Here is a 17560-nt window from a genome sequence, read left to right on the forward strand (position 1 = left end):
AGTATTTTTGTTTTTGAAATATTGGAGTAAATGTGATTTTGAAAATGCAGTTTGATTACGAAATTGTTTTAATGTTCTGTAAATTAGCCGATTAAATCATGAACTGTCATAATAATGTACATAGGCTATTGGTTAAATGTCAATTTTGTGGTCAACATGGAGAAATGCGTGCTTAGTGGGTCGACGAAGCATAACTCAAATGAAGAAGACTTCTGAAAATACTGCTTGATTGTGTATTACAGTTAACACTTCCCAACATATACATTTTGTTAAGACTGTATCCGACGCCTCCTGTTAGCAACTGCCAGGGAGAATGGTTGTTTTTGGAAATGTCCAGGATTAGAAATGAACTAGGGATGAGGATGACACAGAGATGCCTGAACATGCTGTCACTAATGGCCATTGAATTGAAACTCGTCCGGGAGTTGTACTTCGATGACTTGTTCGACTTCTCTTCAAAGAAGGCCGGAAGAGATTTTATTTAAATAAGGTGTGTGTTTGATTCCTAACAATGTATATACTGTGCTGTACATGGCATGTATACAATGGAACAGACCTAAAATGGCAGTAATTTAACATGTCAAACTAATGAATATAATACATGCAGTGTGGTTGTGGGATGCCCTGTGCTATTGTGCAACCAAACTGTGCTTGGGAAGGGCACATGCAGTGCATGTGTACTATTTGCATGTGTAGGTAGGGGCCCTTGGTGAGTTTGTATCCAGGGCCCGTGGTCATAATCCATCAATGTCTGTGGTAAATGCTTATTAAAATCATCTTATTTTACTCCTATATGAGTGCTGTTTTCTTTAGGGAAGCTTAGCCACACTTTGGAACATTTGCACAAGTCAGCCATGTTGTAAACCATCTACGTGCTGTGATGACACATGATATAACCTGTAATGACGATGCCAGGGCATCAAGCACCAGCAGTTGGCTAAAACCTTAATTGCTCAGTGCATTTCTCCAATTTTGAAAATGCCACTGAAACTATGGTTCCAGGATTTCGGCTTCAAAAACTCGCAGTCCTTAACAAATATCTGGTTCTTGGAAATGCTGAACCAATCCAAATCAGTTCTCCATCCCTACTCACATATTCCTAAGAGTTTTAAGATTCAATTAAGAAGATCAGAAAACACCTATTAATACCATGACCCCGATTATGTTGACTGTTCAAGTTTAATGAGAGTAAAAAGAAAAAGAAAAGCTCAGTAAAATTCCTGGGAGTCTCAGGGAGTCTGGCTCCACTGGCAAGTCTCAGTTGTAAGAGTAACCTCTTTAACCTTATTTTAACCCTTAATCCCCGAGTTTAATCCCACTCTTAATCTGTCATTGATCTCAATTATAGCACAGCAGCACCTTCTACACGCATCCATAGAGAGAGCCAAAGACAAAGTCAGGGTACCAGACAGCAAGAGAGAGCAAGAGAGAAACCATTAAGGGTTGGAGAGACATATGTAGAAAATGATACTAGAGAGCCATAGTCATCATACAGACTGTAACACACACATATACATGCCTACATACATACAAACACATTTATTTTTCCATACTTTTAAGGACTACTCTGACTAAATTCATTCCCTTGCCCTTAACCCTAACCTTTTACCATCTGAACTACATGTCTAAAACAAACCTTTACCCTAACCTTAACTGACCTAATCCTAATCCCAAATCCTAGCCCTAAAATAGACCCTTGAATTGAAGACCAGACAAAATGTCATCCGTCTTTACAAATTCAGCTGAAACACACACACACACACACACACACACACACACACCCACACACACACCTATAGATGAGGTAGTATTTAGTCCTATTGAGGAGGCAATGATATTGCTGAAGACAGACAGAAAAACAGATGATAGATAGATGGATGGATAGATAGATACCTGGACAGTGCGATCTCAGCCTTTTGCTTGGAGATGTCCGCTGCCTTGAGTGCCCCCTCCACCGCGCGGTCTACCTTCTCTCTGATCTTACTGGCCCGGAGGGGGATCAGGTTCTTCCTCTTCCCGCTCACAAGGATGTTCTGCTTGTACTTCCCTTCCTCTTTGGTGCCATCGGGGAAAGTGGTGCAGCCGTAACCGTGGCGTTTGTTGCTGAGCCACTCCCCCTCGTATTGTAGTCCATCGGAGCGCCGGCTCACGCCATACCCCGTCCGCTTGTCATTCTTCCATTCCCCACAGTAAGTCTCCGTTGTCGTGGCATCCACGTCATCATCAGCGATGGTCAGCTCTGCATCAGCATCTCCGAGGCTGGTGGGTCAGAGGTGATGTGAGTTTTGCTTATGTATTCAAAGTGTTCACTTTTTGTTTCATGATCAAAAAGTCAGAAAGCTGACAAGGATGGGCTCAAGGGTGAGACATTTTAAAGATGCTACGTGTAATATTTCGATTTTCCAAAGCATAAGATAAGATATATGGATTTCTGCAGCATTAAATGACTAGTCAATATCAACAGGGGCTGATGAATGCAACTGAATCAAGTGAAACAACTCACATCCAGGGGTGTCAACAGGGATGTTGGTCCCCATGAAAAACCATTACATAGGGTACCGTTTAACCGTCTAATGGGCAACCCATTCAGAGCTTACTCTTCATTTGCACTTTTTTTTGTATTAACACTTTCAAGTCTTACTTGCAATGAATTATGGAAATAAGTAAAATACTGTGCAGTACTGTGCAGAGTTGCATGCATTCATCATTCTGCATACAGCAGCACTCACTATTTGATGGAAGACAGTGCAGGAGACAAAGCCTAATGGAGAGTATAATTTACTTTTAAGAGTTGGCAGATGAAACCGTGTATGTAGATTGGTTATAACTATTGAGTACTTTAATGGGCTAAATCAGTAAGAGACGTGCTGAATGGAAGAGTTGCTACCAACGTATGACCTGAGAAAACAGCATTCACTCTAAGCTTTATTTAAGGTGGAGTCTTCAGAATCATATTAAACTAAAAATTGCCATTTTTTTTACACTTTGAAACTTTGTTGGCAGCATTCCACAAAGCTCCAAAGCATTATTTACATTGTAATCTATTAAAAACAAATCTGCTTTTTAGCGGGGGCAGTCATTCAAAACAATTTTAAAAGAGTATGTGCAGTTGGTGGGAGGCATTCATATTTCTTTTGTAAGACATTTTACTATGAGCTTCCCGTTTTAAAAAATTGATATATTATGGTTTTTGAAGGCTTATCTGATTGCCCCATCATGCAAGAAGATTCAGCAAAATGGTTAATTTTCACAGCAATTAAGCAGCTAGTGAAGATCTTGTCTGTATCATTCTTAATGATGCCTGATAATATAGTATACCTTTGTTAAAAGAAACACTCAACAGTAGGGAAAGTGCTCAACAAATAAAGAGCAAAATAATCAAGTGCGTCAAGTAAATTTTTTATGAGGCGTACAAGCCTTTTTCATGCCATAAGCAATCATCAGCTGTCACTGGATGATAATACATAGTATATATATACTATACTTAGCACAAATAGTAATGAAATTTGTGTTTGGTAGATTATGTCTTTGTTGTAACAATGCTTCTTGGCAATAAATCTTATACCGTTGGAAAGCCTGTTTATTTCCCTTTTAAATGGCGCCACATTTGTAAGGAACATGCATTTATGGGATGAGCAGTAGAGCCGAGTATGTGGGTCGCGCTCATGAAAAATTTGACAAATCTTCTCTGCCAATGCCAAACAGCTTATTTTGCTGTTGCTATTGACTCGTTTTGAGCTTCTGGTATCCCAGGTGCTGACAATCAGGTGCCTGATATAAGATTTTTTTGCCAAGAAGCATTGTTACAACAAAGAAATAATATATATATATATATATATATATATATATATATATATATATATATATATATATATAGCATTTTTCCCCCCGAAACCGTCAATGGTGTTGATAGAAGTGCTCAACTAATGAGGAGCGGAATATCAATATATAGATGTAGGAAAAATAAAACTTTTAATACATTGTTTCATGCGTCGCACACTCATCAGCTGCTAATGCGTTTCAATAAAGACACACAGTTTACATTGTCCAGCGTCACACCCCTAATTTTGGTGGACAGCCACCAATCAGAGGAGAAAACATTTAAACTATAACAACCAATGGGGTAGGTAGTTACGATGCACAGCAACCAATGGTGGGGTAGGAAACATCACAACCAATGGGGAAAGGGACTGGAGCTTGTCTTGAAAAAGCATCCAAAGGACCAGGGCACCGCTGAAATAGCGCACATTTAGAATATAACAAGGTAATTTATGTAAATGACATAGTGGGATGGTGTTGGGGCACAGTTGGATGGACAGGCAGTTAAAATATAAAAAAACAACATCTAATAAATGTCACATGTGTATCATCTAATGGGGGGGGGGGGAGAATAACAAAGACATCTTACTTATAGTTACAAAGGAGATATTTTTTTCGGTGTCTACAGCTGGTGACCAATTTGTTTCTACCATTCAAGGTGGACATATCAGGTCTGCAAATAATAAAACACTTTTCTGCCAAGCACAGGTTACATCTTTTACCGCTAATTGAATATGCATTGCTCTTTGTAAGGATTTTCCATGACACAGAGTAACCGATATTCTTGTCTTTTAAAAATTAGGCTTAACACCCATATGAGTAGCTTCAGAAATGAATATACAAAAAATGCAACGGCCTTAAGCTGCCACATTTGGTCAGTGGTAGAAAAGAATATCGGTTACTCTGTGTCATTGAAAATCCTTACAAAGAATAATGCATATTCAATTGGCGGTAAAAGATGTAACCTGTGCTTGGCAGAAAAGTGTTTTATTATTTGCAGACCTGATATGTCCACCTTGAATAGTAGAAATGAATTGGCCACCAGCTGTAGACACAGAAAAAATATCTCCTTTGTAACTATAAGTAAAATGTCTTTATTACCCCCCCCCATTAGATGATACACATGTGACATTTATTAGATGTTTTTTTTAAAAAATATTTTAACTGCCTGTCCTTCCAACTGTGCCCCAACACCACCCCACTATATGATTTACATAAATTACCTTGTTATATTCTAAATGTGTGCCATTTCAGTGGTGCCCTGGTCCTTTGGATGCTTTTTCAATAACGACTAACAAAATAACATTATTAATGTACCTGATGAATGTAACCAGCTTAGCCTGTGGCCAGAGATACCTAATTTAATGATAGCTAATGATAGCTGGCCCACTAACATAATGTTGTTATGCTAGTCATAACAACGTTATGTTAGTTATACTGTAACCCCTTCTGCCTTTCACGGGATGATATTAAGGATGAATCACTCCAAAATACATCACTTATTTTCTCTGGGAATGCACTGATTTCTTCCTTCATGTTTTGGGGTTTTCCGGCTACTTCCTGGATGGTTATGAAAAGCTTGATGAGCATAGCAACAGTAACTAAGGGGGGCGGGACTTTGCGAAAGGTCAATTGTGTCTGTAGGGATGCCCGACCAAGCCGGAGGTAACACAGGGATTCAATCCGGTGATCCCCGTGTTGGTAGGCAATGGAATAGACTGCCACACTACCCGGATGCCTGCCTGACAATATTTTAATGAGCTGTAGGTTTGAATAAAAGTTGAATCTACTCTTTAACTTAAATAACACAGAAAGTCTGTCGTGAAACTCTGCAAGCAAAATAATAGAAACCACATTAAAAGGTAGTGAGAGAATCTTTTCTCACTTTCATCTGTTTTCTATTCCTGCCACCTCCTCTCTATTTCTAACTTAACATTAGACTCTGGAAACACCCCTCTGTGCACCAACAAGACATTGCATGAGTCATCTCCATAAAATATGTCTTTCCTCTACCTTTACTTTGTCTGCTCTTCCCTTGACCCATTCTCCCCTTCTCTTCCCTTTGTTAGCAGATGGTGAAGCTAATATCTGAAATGGCGAGCATCACAATACAAGTGACAATAAAATGGCTTCTCATTGAATTAGACCACAACAAAATGGCCAGTCTTTCTCTAACAATGGAGGGTCACACTTTATAATGAGTAGCTGTAAATAGTGATTGATAAATGAGTAATAGGGTGCTTATACGCTCTTACAACACACTTGTTAACATTAGCAGATGCTTAAAAATCTAATAACCACATAATTTTTAAAAATAATTGTTAATGATAGCATTACAAGACTTGAAGGTTAAGTTTAAACTCTTAAGTCCTGGATGATTAAGGATCCGAAAATATTTTGGCTTAATGGATCTAGTCTGATGGCATTGTAGCACTTGGACTCGGACTTGTCCTAGTCTTGGATAATGCATACTCATGGTAATTTTTCAAGACTGGTAGAGAGTAAGAGTTTATTATACTTTTTTAATTTTTAAAATGTATATCAAAGTCTAAATAAATATTACAGCGTAGTGAAACTCTGACTTACTCTGACAGTAGACTACTAGTGTTAGTTATGGTTTTTAATTGGATTTGCACTGTTCTGATGTGAGTCTTTACATAAGTATTGACCCCACTGGAATTTGACTCGTCATCTTAGTAATGGACTTGACTGGGACTCGATAAGCTTTGGTCTCTGACTTGACTCAGACTCTCCCACCTACAGATGTGGTCTGGACTTGGTCTTGTCTTGGGTGGTCTTCACTACAAGGCTACTAGTCTGGTAAGTGCTCTCGGGAAGAGCTTAAATTTAGATTAAAAATGGAAGAAGGCACTAGATACACCATACTTATAAGATATTTATTAATATTTTCAAGCTGTCTGCTAATGTGAACAAGTATGTTGTAAGAGCTTATAAGTGCCCTATTGCTCATTTATTAAACCACTATTTAAAGAAACTCATTATAAAGCTTATAAAAGTTCAGCCATTATGGGGTGAGAATGATCTTCACTTTGGCCGATGGTGCAGCTTGAAGGCGACAACCTGATGAAGGTTGATAATCCTACCCTCACTAATCATCCCAAAATATCACCCCTTCCTCATTTTTGCCCATCCTCTCAGATGTCTACCTTCCTCTGCAATCTTCCGACCCATTCGTACATTCCTCTGATCTCACCTCACCTTTCTCCTTCTGCTTAACCATTGTTCAACGATAGTTTCATTACCAAAATTTTATAAGTGAATAATAAAAAATCAAACACTGTAGCAACCCCTTTCTGATGATCTACCTGATGGTCGAGTTGATGTCAGAAGCGGCGGAGGACACCGTACTCATCCCGGCTTCACTCCTGAACGAGCTCTGCTTGGACCTTTGGGAGGCCAGCGAGCTCCTGGACTCTGACTTCCTCAGCTTCAGGCCAGAAAGGATGGACCTCCGGAACAGACCACCCTTCCTCTTCCCCTTCAGCAGCTCGGCCTCACTGTGAGCCGTCAACACGAAGCCGCCACGGGACACGGCGGGGCTGCTGCCACCACTGCCGGTGCTGCACATGGAGACACTGGTGGTGAGGGTGCCTGGCCCGGAGGCAAGGGGGGGCACCGGAACCACGGCCCCAGTCCGGTCCAGCAGAGCGGTGCCGTTGCTGTGCTCCGAACCAGACCGGAGGGAGTTTATGGAGGTGCGGAGCGGTGAGCGGATGACTGCTGCCATGCCGTAAGGAACACTCTGACGCACACCGTAGCCATGCCGCATTCCACCCACCCACTGGCCCTGGAAAGTACCTTGGGACAGAACAACACATATTACATCCTCTCAGCAACAACTTGTGTAAAGCCTGGCAAAGAAAGTAGGTTTTCACAGATGTTGCCCCTGTCATACATGGGAAACAACAATACATCTGATGTTCTTGATTAAGACAACACAGAGATTTTCTTACACAGCTATCTAAATTTCACTTTGAGGTCTCTCCCGGAGTAAGAGAGGTTAGGAGGGACAGAATGTTAATTGTTTGAAGTTATCACATAGGCAAGCAAGTTATCACATAAGCAAGCATGTACTTTGAGAGTTAGAAAAGCGATATATAAGATTGATTTATTATTATTATTATTATTACTTTGCCATACCTTCCACCGGAATTCAACGGCAATTGTGAATCACTACAGATTCTACTAGAACTCTTATGTATGATATTCACTTTGCATTAAAACTGATATCAGCAACTTTTCACCAAAACAAAAAACAGCTAATTTCCAAAGCAAAATGCAAATTCCCCTTAATTGCGTCATCACACAAGTATGGAGTCAGGTTACATACAAGTAATACCAACTGGCACCATGGTTGGGAGACACGCTCCATTCCACTGTGGAAATTGTTCGACTGGGTAGGACGAACATTGGTGCAGCAGCAAACACATAAGTGTTGGAAACAACTCCAGCAGGAAAAAAGATGAAACGTGATGCCGATGTGGCCGTGACAATCAGTATTACCGTACAATAGATTTCCCATAGAGTTTTATGTAGTTTGTAATACATTAAACCATCTGTGTTCACTTTGATCATAGGCTCCATTTTTACAAGGGGGGGAACTGTTTGTTTACTGCTGAGCTGACGGCACGCGAACGACGATGGCTGCTAAACCTTGTTTGTAGTTTGAGAAAAAAAAGCTGCAACACATTCATTTCCCTCTGCCTCTCATATCCAAATGCGTTTCGGGCGATCGGATCACAAGTGGACAGCGAGACACATCGCCGTTTACTCCTGTGTCTATCATGCTTCTCCAAATGCGTCCTGCTGACCACTTGTGATAAGATTTCGTTGCTTTTACGTCACTTCCGCTACAAGGTCAAAGGGCCTAAATCGAGCGTCAGATTTGCCGACTAGGTGTGAAAACATTAACTAATGTTTGAAGATGTCTGTGAATGTTCTCATTCATCCAGGTCATGGTTATCCAAAGGAGTTGAATCAAGTGCAACTACTGTATATACCAAGTCCAGTTGCACTTGAGTCAACTCCTTTGGATAATGTTTGAAGATGTTTCAAGCACTAATATACATGTACGGATTATTCCAACTGTTGAGATTGACAGGATTGATTCTTCTGCCCAAATGGAGATTAGGCATCTCGTTTCACTTGTAGTCCAACCACGTACACTCTCCTCCCTCTCCATGTTTTCGAAAGTTGGCGCGCTGTTACAAAAACAACCACAGCCTCCTGCATTGATGACATATTTTCCTGTTACGTCCTTGTCGGGGACGCATCAGGACCATGGATGTGTCCATGATCAGGACGCATTAGCGTTTACGCTAACAAGAGATATGTGGTCAAATGCGTCCCAGACCACCTCGGCAAGTGGTTCGAGTAACCAGTTCACAAAACGTTTTGGTGGTCGTTTACACTTGTATTTTGCGCTGTCCACCTGTGATCCGATCGCAAAATAAAAACAAAACAAAACAAAACAAAACGCATTTTAAAACCAAGTGTAAACGGGGTGTTAAAACTTGGCCCTCTTATTACGCCCTTTCGCTCGTCAGGAGAAAAAAAAAGAAAAAGAAAAAAGCACACGACCAGCCTAGCTTACTGTGTCCTCCTCTCCTTATACCACTGCAAGAGTTGCCTATGACAAGTCCAGCTCTGAGATAGAATGCAGACACTAGTCCAGCCTAGGCAATGTAACGAGGAAACGGCACGGACAGTTATCCCCAAAACAAAAAACAGCCAATTTCCAAAGCAAAATGCAAATTCCTCTTCATCGCGTCATCGCACAAGCTTCAGCGGAACGTGGTTACAAAAGGCCGGGGAACAGCACTGTTCAAAACGCATGGCCGCTACCCGTCATCCCACACAAAACGAACAAAATTACACGTTAGCCTACATATGACGGCGCACACACAGCCGAGCGACCGTTAGCGACAGACACTTCAGAACCACGGACAGTGAACAGCGACCATGGCTTTTTGGGAACCCACCACCACAAACAAGCAATATTGTTAACAAATATTATTTAATTGTCACGGCGGCCTATTAAATATTGTAGCGAATTCGGGGGACAACGCAACCACAGAAACTGCCGCGGCCGGGAAGCGAACCCGTATCGCCCGCACCGCAGGAGACATCGCTAACCGCTCGACTAAAGGGTCAGACCCGCCGGCCAGCGTGTCTTCTTATCCATGCACGTTACAATATATGTGTATGTTACGGTAAATGGGCATAATGACCGCTGAATCTGTAAATTTAAAGACTGACTGGTAAATTTACAGATTGACCTACCTAATGACCGTTTCCCCAAATAAACTTGATGGCAGCGGCGGTCAGAATAAAATCAGCTGGCACGGCAGCCTATAGATTTTAAATAATTTACCAAACTAAGCTCTGGTGTAGGTCTTCCTCTGCCAATTAACTCCAACGTTTAATTCAAAAGTTAATCTTGAAAATGGGGGTAACGTTTATCGCGGCTTCCGTAGTGACCCAGTAGGCTAATTAGCTAGCTAGTTTACCGGCGGTTTTTTTCACCCCGGTTAGCTTGTGATTCTTTTTTTTTAAACTTATACACAATTGTCATACAGAAAATAATAGCAACTTTGTACAGACCAGGGGAGTTCAACGTCCATTCGTTTTAAGTTCTTTCACCGTTCAAATAAAACGTACTTTCTATCTAAAGTCTTTCTAGCTTGCGATTCGCGTCCGCTCGCATCGGGCGGAACTTGTCATAAAGTTCGCAGGAACAAAGCCCGCCCATTTAGAAGGAAGATATGATTGGTCAATTTAACCGTCGTTTGAAATGACCTCTCATTGTATTACATTTGCTCGGACCTCTGTAAAATTATAGCTGGACCACCAATCACAGAGCGGAAAGCATAACGTTTTCTTCCCAGCAACCCCACAGGCAGCAAAATTCTGACTGGGAGACTATGGGCTTCTTTCATTTAACCCGTCACATTCCAACCCAAACGGAACAGACCGTTTTTAAGGGTTTACTTCCTCAGAAATATTACTAGATGTTGATTGTCAAATTCTGAATTCATGACATGAAATTAAAACTGAATTTTTAAACATCACATTTTTAAATATTACATTTTAAATATATTTTTTAGAATATCTTCTAGAGGACACTGACGGTTCCCATCTGTCCGACTTTATCACAATACAGTTCGACTGGAATATTGTCTGTCCAACAGAATCACCACATTGTCACCAAGTTTGAAATGGATAAAATAACGACTTGTTGATGGAGAACAGTTGCGGATTGCAGCTTTAAATTGCAGTCTCACTGTAATTTGCACCATTGCACTGGCTGGACCCTGTGCCTCTGCACAGCTAAAGAATGGAAAGTGTCACTGACATGACTACATGCATATGTTGTGATAATATATAGTTGCATAATACTTACCTCCCTTCTACTATACTCAAGGAGCATACATGTCTTGCACTGAGTCTGAGTGCACCAGTTCGCTCTGTATGACGACAACGCCTGTCACCTCAGAGGACCAAGGGCCTTATTCATCAATCATTCGTATGTAAAAATATGTTCTTACACACCCATGGAATTTTTTTTAGCCCTTTAGTTTGTCTCAGAGTTCAGTGTAGAACCTGGGTAACCCCTGAATTTAGACACTAATTAGCTAACACCGATGTCTTTGCAAATCTGGGTGATTGCTTGTTGCAAAAGGTAGACAATAGATGTGAGGGGGAAGGAATTCAAAATAACCATCAGGCTTTGCCTCTGACTGTCAGGCAATCTTGAGAGCTAAAAAAAAATTCCATGGGTGTGTAAGAACAAATTTGTACGTACGGACGATTGATGAATAAGGTCCCTGGTCGTCAGGATCAACTTTGCATGTCAAGTTGTCAAAATAAAATAATTCTGGTTCTGAAATTTTGTAGATTGGTGCAAAATGGAGTCTAGATCTTGACAAGTGTGTGTGTGTGTGACCTCCTGTATTGGAGAATCTGTGTCGTGTACTCCAATATTCACAATACAATACAACAGTTTTCTTGTCCTGCACTCCCTTTCTCTCACGTGTACAGCTGAATTATTAATAAAGATGCACACTACCAACAGAGGCTGAACATCTGTGGGTTCCTTATCAGTCCATCTATTTTTATTCATCCACGTCTCTCCATGCATGACCCATACTCCATATACAGTGGTGCACCATCATCCACATACTAAATACACTAAATAGTAGGGCATCACTGTGTACGTGCATGTGTTTGTATCATTTCTTTCCTCTCTCCGACACCCACCTGCTCACTCACATGCAAACAGAAGTGTGCACTCCGAAAAGGAAGGCAAGAGAGCCATCCCGCCTTCCCATATCTGTGATGCAACACTGCTCTGATTCAGTTTGTGGCAAACACAATCACACAAGCTAACTAAATGCCCATACATGGACTGCAGCCACTTTCTCTTTCTCTACTACATTTAGAACTTATCCCACAACATCCACATCACTTCGCGTCATGCACTAACACACATGCATGCGTACAGGACACACACACACACACACATATTGCTGCTAAAAATTAAGGGCGAGCAAGAAATTATGTTGAATCTTTGCACTGATAGCCTGCCTTGATTAAAGCATGCGCACAGTTGCACTTTCATGTGTATGTGCACACCACAGCATACAGTATGCACACACACGCGCACACACGCACACACGCGCGCGCACACACACCACACACACACACACACACACACACACACAGGCTGTGTTACAGACAGCTGGCCAGCACATCTGGTCAGGCTTTTGTAAGCGTGTCGACACACAGCTGCATGACCATATGATAGACAGATTAAAGAACGCACACACACACATACACACACACATACACACACACACACACACACACACACACACACACACACACACACACACACACACACACACACACACACACACACACACACACACACACACACACACACACGCACGCAACAACCTGATTGGATTACCATCTAATAAAAGGCATATTTTGTTGGGGAGTGAGAATGAGACAGAGGGCAGTAGAAAGAGTGAGAAAGAAAGAAAAAAGTGAGGCTATTACCTCAGATTTTATGGAAAAGTAAGCAGATTATTTCCAGTTTCAGATGACAGTGCTGAAAAAGACTTCAGACCCTCCTCACCCATCTGCTTGCTTTCCTAATGTGTCTCTCTACCTATTGGTCTGGGTGTTTTCGCATACGGTCATTGTAAAACAAACCACACTCCAGTTTTCTTGATGTTTACATTATCAATTCACTTGAAAAATGACTCAAATCCCTTTGTGGTCCATTCCGCTCTGATGGGACGTTGGTAAATGCTTCTTCATAGTATACTATGTTTAGACAGTGATAAACAGTAAAGAAAAAAATCATTGCAAAATACATTAAGAAAAATAGAGAAAAAAGAAGAGCAATGAGGAGTCCAGGGATTATTTATCAGTCCATATGGGGGTTATCTGGTCCAAATAGCTTTCAGTATTTTTTCCCCCATTGACTTAAGCAGCATGTAGGGAGATCAAGACATGACAAGAAGCTGTGGTTTATCACATCTGGACTCAGTAAGGACATTTCTCCCAAATACCAATAGAGCATTGATTAACGAATCAAGATCTCTAGTGTAGGTGTGTGTACCAAACCAATTATCAGCGATTTTAATTTGGAACACTTTTTAAGATATTTAGTCAAACTCTTTCTCCAGACAGCTATCAAGTAAGTAAATATACTGAGAGAGAAAAAAAATCTGGTCTCTGTGGCTACCACAGATGCTGTAAATGGACAGAAATAGTCTCAGTACCTGCTCCTTATCAGCCAATCAGGAGAGGTCTTTGCAAGCCACCGTCTCTATTGGTCCCTACTCGCTGTCAATCAGTGTTGGAGTTCATGAGGCTCTTATGGAGAAGTGAGGGGAGAGATTCTTTTTCAGGATGTTTTCAAAATAAAGCTAGCCCTTGCTAACATCCTCCCAGGATAGCTTACTCCTTCTTTAAATGTCAGTTGTGCTAAATATCAGAAAACAAGCCATGACTTCTTTTGGGTTTTTTTCTACATGGTGATGGACAGGTTGATGGATGAGATCAGACAGGAGTCTCTGTGGACTATGATGTTTGTGGATGACATTGTGATCTGTAGTGAAAGTAGGGAGTGGGTTGAAGAGAGCCTGGAGAGGTGGAGGTATGCACTGGACAGAAGAGGAATGAAAGTCAGTGGGAGCAAGACGGAATACCTATGCCTGAATGAGAGGGAGGACAGTGGAATGGTGAGGATGCAAGGAGTGGAGGTGACGAAGGCATATGAGTTGAAATACTTGGGGTCAACTGTCCAAAGTTAACGGGGGAGTGCAGAAGAAAAGTGAAGAAGAGAGTGCAGGCAGGGTGGAGTGGGTGGAGAAGAGTGTCTGGGGTGATTTGCGAAAGAAGGGTACCAACAAGAGTTAAAGGCAAGGTTTACAGCTTATGTTGTATGGTTTGGAGACAGTGGCACTGATGAAAAGACAGGAGGTGGAGCTGGAGGTGGCAGAGTTGAAGATGCTAAGATTTTCACTGGGAGTGACGAAGGAGGACAGGATTAGGGACGAGTATATCAGAGGGATTGCTCAGGTTGGACGGTTTGGAGACAAAGCAAGAGAGGCAAGATTGAGATGTCTTGGACATGTGTGGAGGAGAGATGCTGGGTATATTGGGAGAAGGATGCTGAATATGGAGCTGCCAGGGGAGAGGAAAAGAGGAAGGCCAAAGAGGAGGTTTATGGATGTGATGAGGGAGGACATGCAGGTGGCTGGTGTGACAGAGGAAGATGCAGAGGACAAGAAGAAATGGAAATGGAGGATCCGCTGTAGCGACACCTAACGGGAGCAGCCAAAAGTAGCAGTAGTGGGGGGGGGGCATGGTTGCTCAATGGAAAGCTTCAATTACCAAGGTGGTATACCGAAAGGCAAAATGAACCGAGACCTCTTTTTCTTGACAATGAGCATACCAATCATACCAGGAATTGTCTCAGATAGAAACACCATCACATCAGTTAATGTGGAGGACTGATTTGGTCACAAACAAAATGGTGACTAGACCAGTCACTCTGTGTTCACTTGGACTGCTGAAACTGACCAAATGTTATGGAATACAACAGCTTTAAATGATAATCCGTTTTTTGTCTTTTTTTTACAACCTGGATCTTATTGTCATAGTTTTTGCCATCGTACATGATCAGTTATGATATCATTTTATTCAATGCGGAGATCTTTGACACAGGATCACCACTGGGCACAGCTTTACAATGGTGTCTAATGAGGCGACGGAATATTATTTTTGAACATGGTAACGACCACGGATGACTAGACTCGCTAGCCCTTGGCTAACGGGTCGGACCCTTTAGTTGACTGGTTAGCGCGGTCGCCCGTGGTCTGGGCTACCCGGGTTCGTTTCCGGCTACGGCGGATTCCCAGCTGCCCCCTGAATTCGCTACAACCTGTCCTTTCAGTAACAAAGACACCTAATTTCTCAGCTAGACTGTGTCCATGATTGTCCATTACCCATGACTCCTCTCTTGCGCTGGCCAGGTAGTCTGTGGTAAGTATAGGCTGCAAGTTGAACCAGGAAGTAGATCAGCAGCTCTATCAACCATTGGTAACACTGGACATTTCAGGTAAAAGCTTTTCATTTTACTTTCGTTTTCACTATCATATATGCGGTTTAGATAACGGGGATCAACTGGACTTTTTGAAACATTCACACTCGTATTTGGTTATTCGACACTTGTATTTGGTGACACCAAAAGACACCACTGTAAAAGAGTGCAGTGATGGTCCCATGTCCAAAATCACCAAAAGGAACTTGGTGTTTAAAATGATACGCATGGTGGAAAAAACTACAAAAATAAGATGTCAGAAGCGGCGGAGGACACTGTACTCATCCCGGCCTCGCTCCTGAACGAGCTCTGCTTGGACCTTTGGGAGGCAAAGGAGCTCCTGGACTCCGACTTCCTCAGCTTCAGGCCGGACAGGATGGACTTCCGGAACAGACCGCCCTTTCTCTTCCCCTTCAACAGCTCGGCCTCCCTGTGAGCCATCAGCACGAAGCCTCCACTGGACACGACGGGACTGCTGCCACCGCTGCCAGTGCTGCACATGGAGACACTGGTGGTGAGGGTGCCTGGCCCAGAGGTCAGGGAGGGAGGCACCGGAACCATGGCCCCAGTCTGGTCCAACAGAGCAGTTGTATGAAAAAACTCCTGAATTATCATTTAAGTTACATTTTTGCCACTACTCTATTACACATAAAAAAAAAGTTTTACTTTGCTTACAGGTGAATTTAAGGGACATACAACACAAGATACTTAAAAGTTGATTATTCAGATTTTACATATACTCCAAACTTACTTTAACCATTTACATAATAAGGAAATCTCTTTATAATTCTCACTGAGTGGTCTTTGAGTCTTCTTCATAATATTCTCTGTGTATATTCAGGGACAGAGTGAGGAGGAAGTTTATAATTCACCGTTATATAGTGGTGTTTAAATAAAATTTCCATGGGCTACTAATTCTCCCTCTTGGACATCCACCTGGCACAGATGTCATCAGGCCAGAGACTCAGTCAGTGATAATATTATATGGACTATCTTTAAGGTGAAAAGCAATGATTTGCTGTTGAATTTTTTACAGGATTAATAGTTAAGATAAGTCAACCCAGCCACTGAGGATGCACAAGCCAGTGCATGTTTAGTGCTGGTCCTAAGCTCAGATAAATGGGGAGGGTTGTGTCAGGAAGGGCATCCGGCGTAAAATCTTTGCCACATCAAATATGCAGATCATAAATCAGATTTCCATATCAGAGCTGGCTGATATGATGGAGAGAAGGAAGGTAGGTATACTGTGTGTGCAAGAGACCAGGTGGAAGGGGAGTAAGGCCAGGAGCATCGGAGGTGGGTTCAAACTCTTCTACCAAGGTGTGGATGGGAGGGGAAATGGGGTAGGGGTCATTCTGAAAGAAGAGTAAGTCAAGAGTGTGCAGGAGGTGAAAGAGTGTCAGACAGAGTGATGAGTATGAAGCTGGAAATCGAAGGTGTATTACTGAATGATATCAGCGCATATGCCCCGCAAGTTGGGTGTGAGATGGAAGAGAAAGAAGAATTCTGGAGTGAGTTGGATGAAGTGGTGGAGAAGGTACCCAAGGAGGAGAGAGTGGTGATTGGAGCGGATGGAAATGGCTGTGGTGAATACATATTTCAAAAAGAGGGATGAACACAGGGTGATGTATAAGAGTGGAGGAAGTTGCACACAAGTGGACTATATCTTATGCAGCAGGTGTGATCTGAAAGGGACTGGAGACTGCAAGGTGGTGACAGGGGAGAACGTAGCTAGTCAGCATCAGATGGTGGTCTGTAGGATGATTTTGGAGATCAAGAAGAGGAAGAGAGTGAAGGTAGAGCTGAAGATCAAATGGTGGAAGTTGAATAAGTACGACTTTTGTGTGGAGTTCAGGGAGGAATTAAGACAGGCACTGGTCGGTAGTGAAGAGTTGCTGGATAGCTGGGCATTTACTGCTGATATAGCGAGGGAGACATCAAGGATGGTACTTGGTGTGTCATCTTGACAGAGGAAGGAAGAGAAGGAGACTTGGTGGTGGAATGAGGGAGTACAGGAAAGTATACAGAGGAAGTTGTCAAAGAAGAAGTGGTATAGACAGAGAGATGAAGAAAGTAGACAGGAGTACAAGGAGATGCAGC

General features: G+C 42.1%; 1 protein-coding gene across 2 annotated transcripts in view; it reads right to left on the minus strand.

The window, feature by feature from the left end:
* The window catches only part of jph3b (junctophilin 3b), a 69433-nt gene that overhangs the window by 36597 nt on the left and 15276 nt on the right, over positions 1-17560 (minus strand). Inside the window, exons 2-4 of one of the 2 annotated variants that reach the window (XM_056282061.1) lie at positions 7455-7638; positions 7146-7400; positions 1894-2259 (exon numbers count right to left, since the gene is read on the minus strand). In XM_056282061.1, coding sequence (XP_056138036.1) covers positions 1894-2259; positions 7146-7400; positions 7455-7638 — 805 coding nt within the window. Of the gene's footprint in view, positions 1-1893; positions 2260-7145; positions 7639-17560 lie in introns of both variants that reach the window. The other variant, XM_056282059.1, reaches the window with a different exon arrangement.

The sequence above is a fragment of the Lampris incognitus genome, chromosome 6, assembly GCF_029633865.1.
Source record: "Lampris incognitus isolate fLamInc1 chromosome 6, fLamInc1.hap2, whole genome shotgun sequence".
NCBI classification, from domain to species: domain Eukaryota; kingdom Metazoa; phylum Chordata; class Actinopteri; order Lampriformes; family Lampridae; genus Lampris; species Lampris incognitus.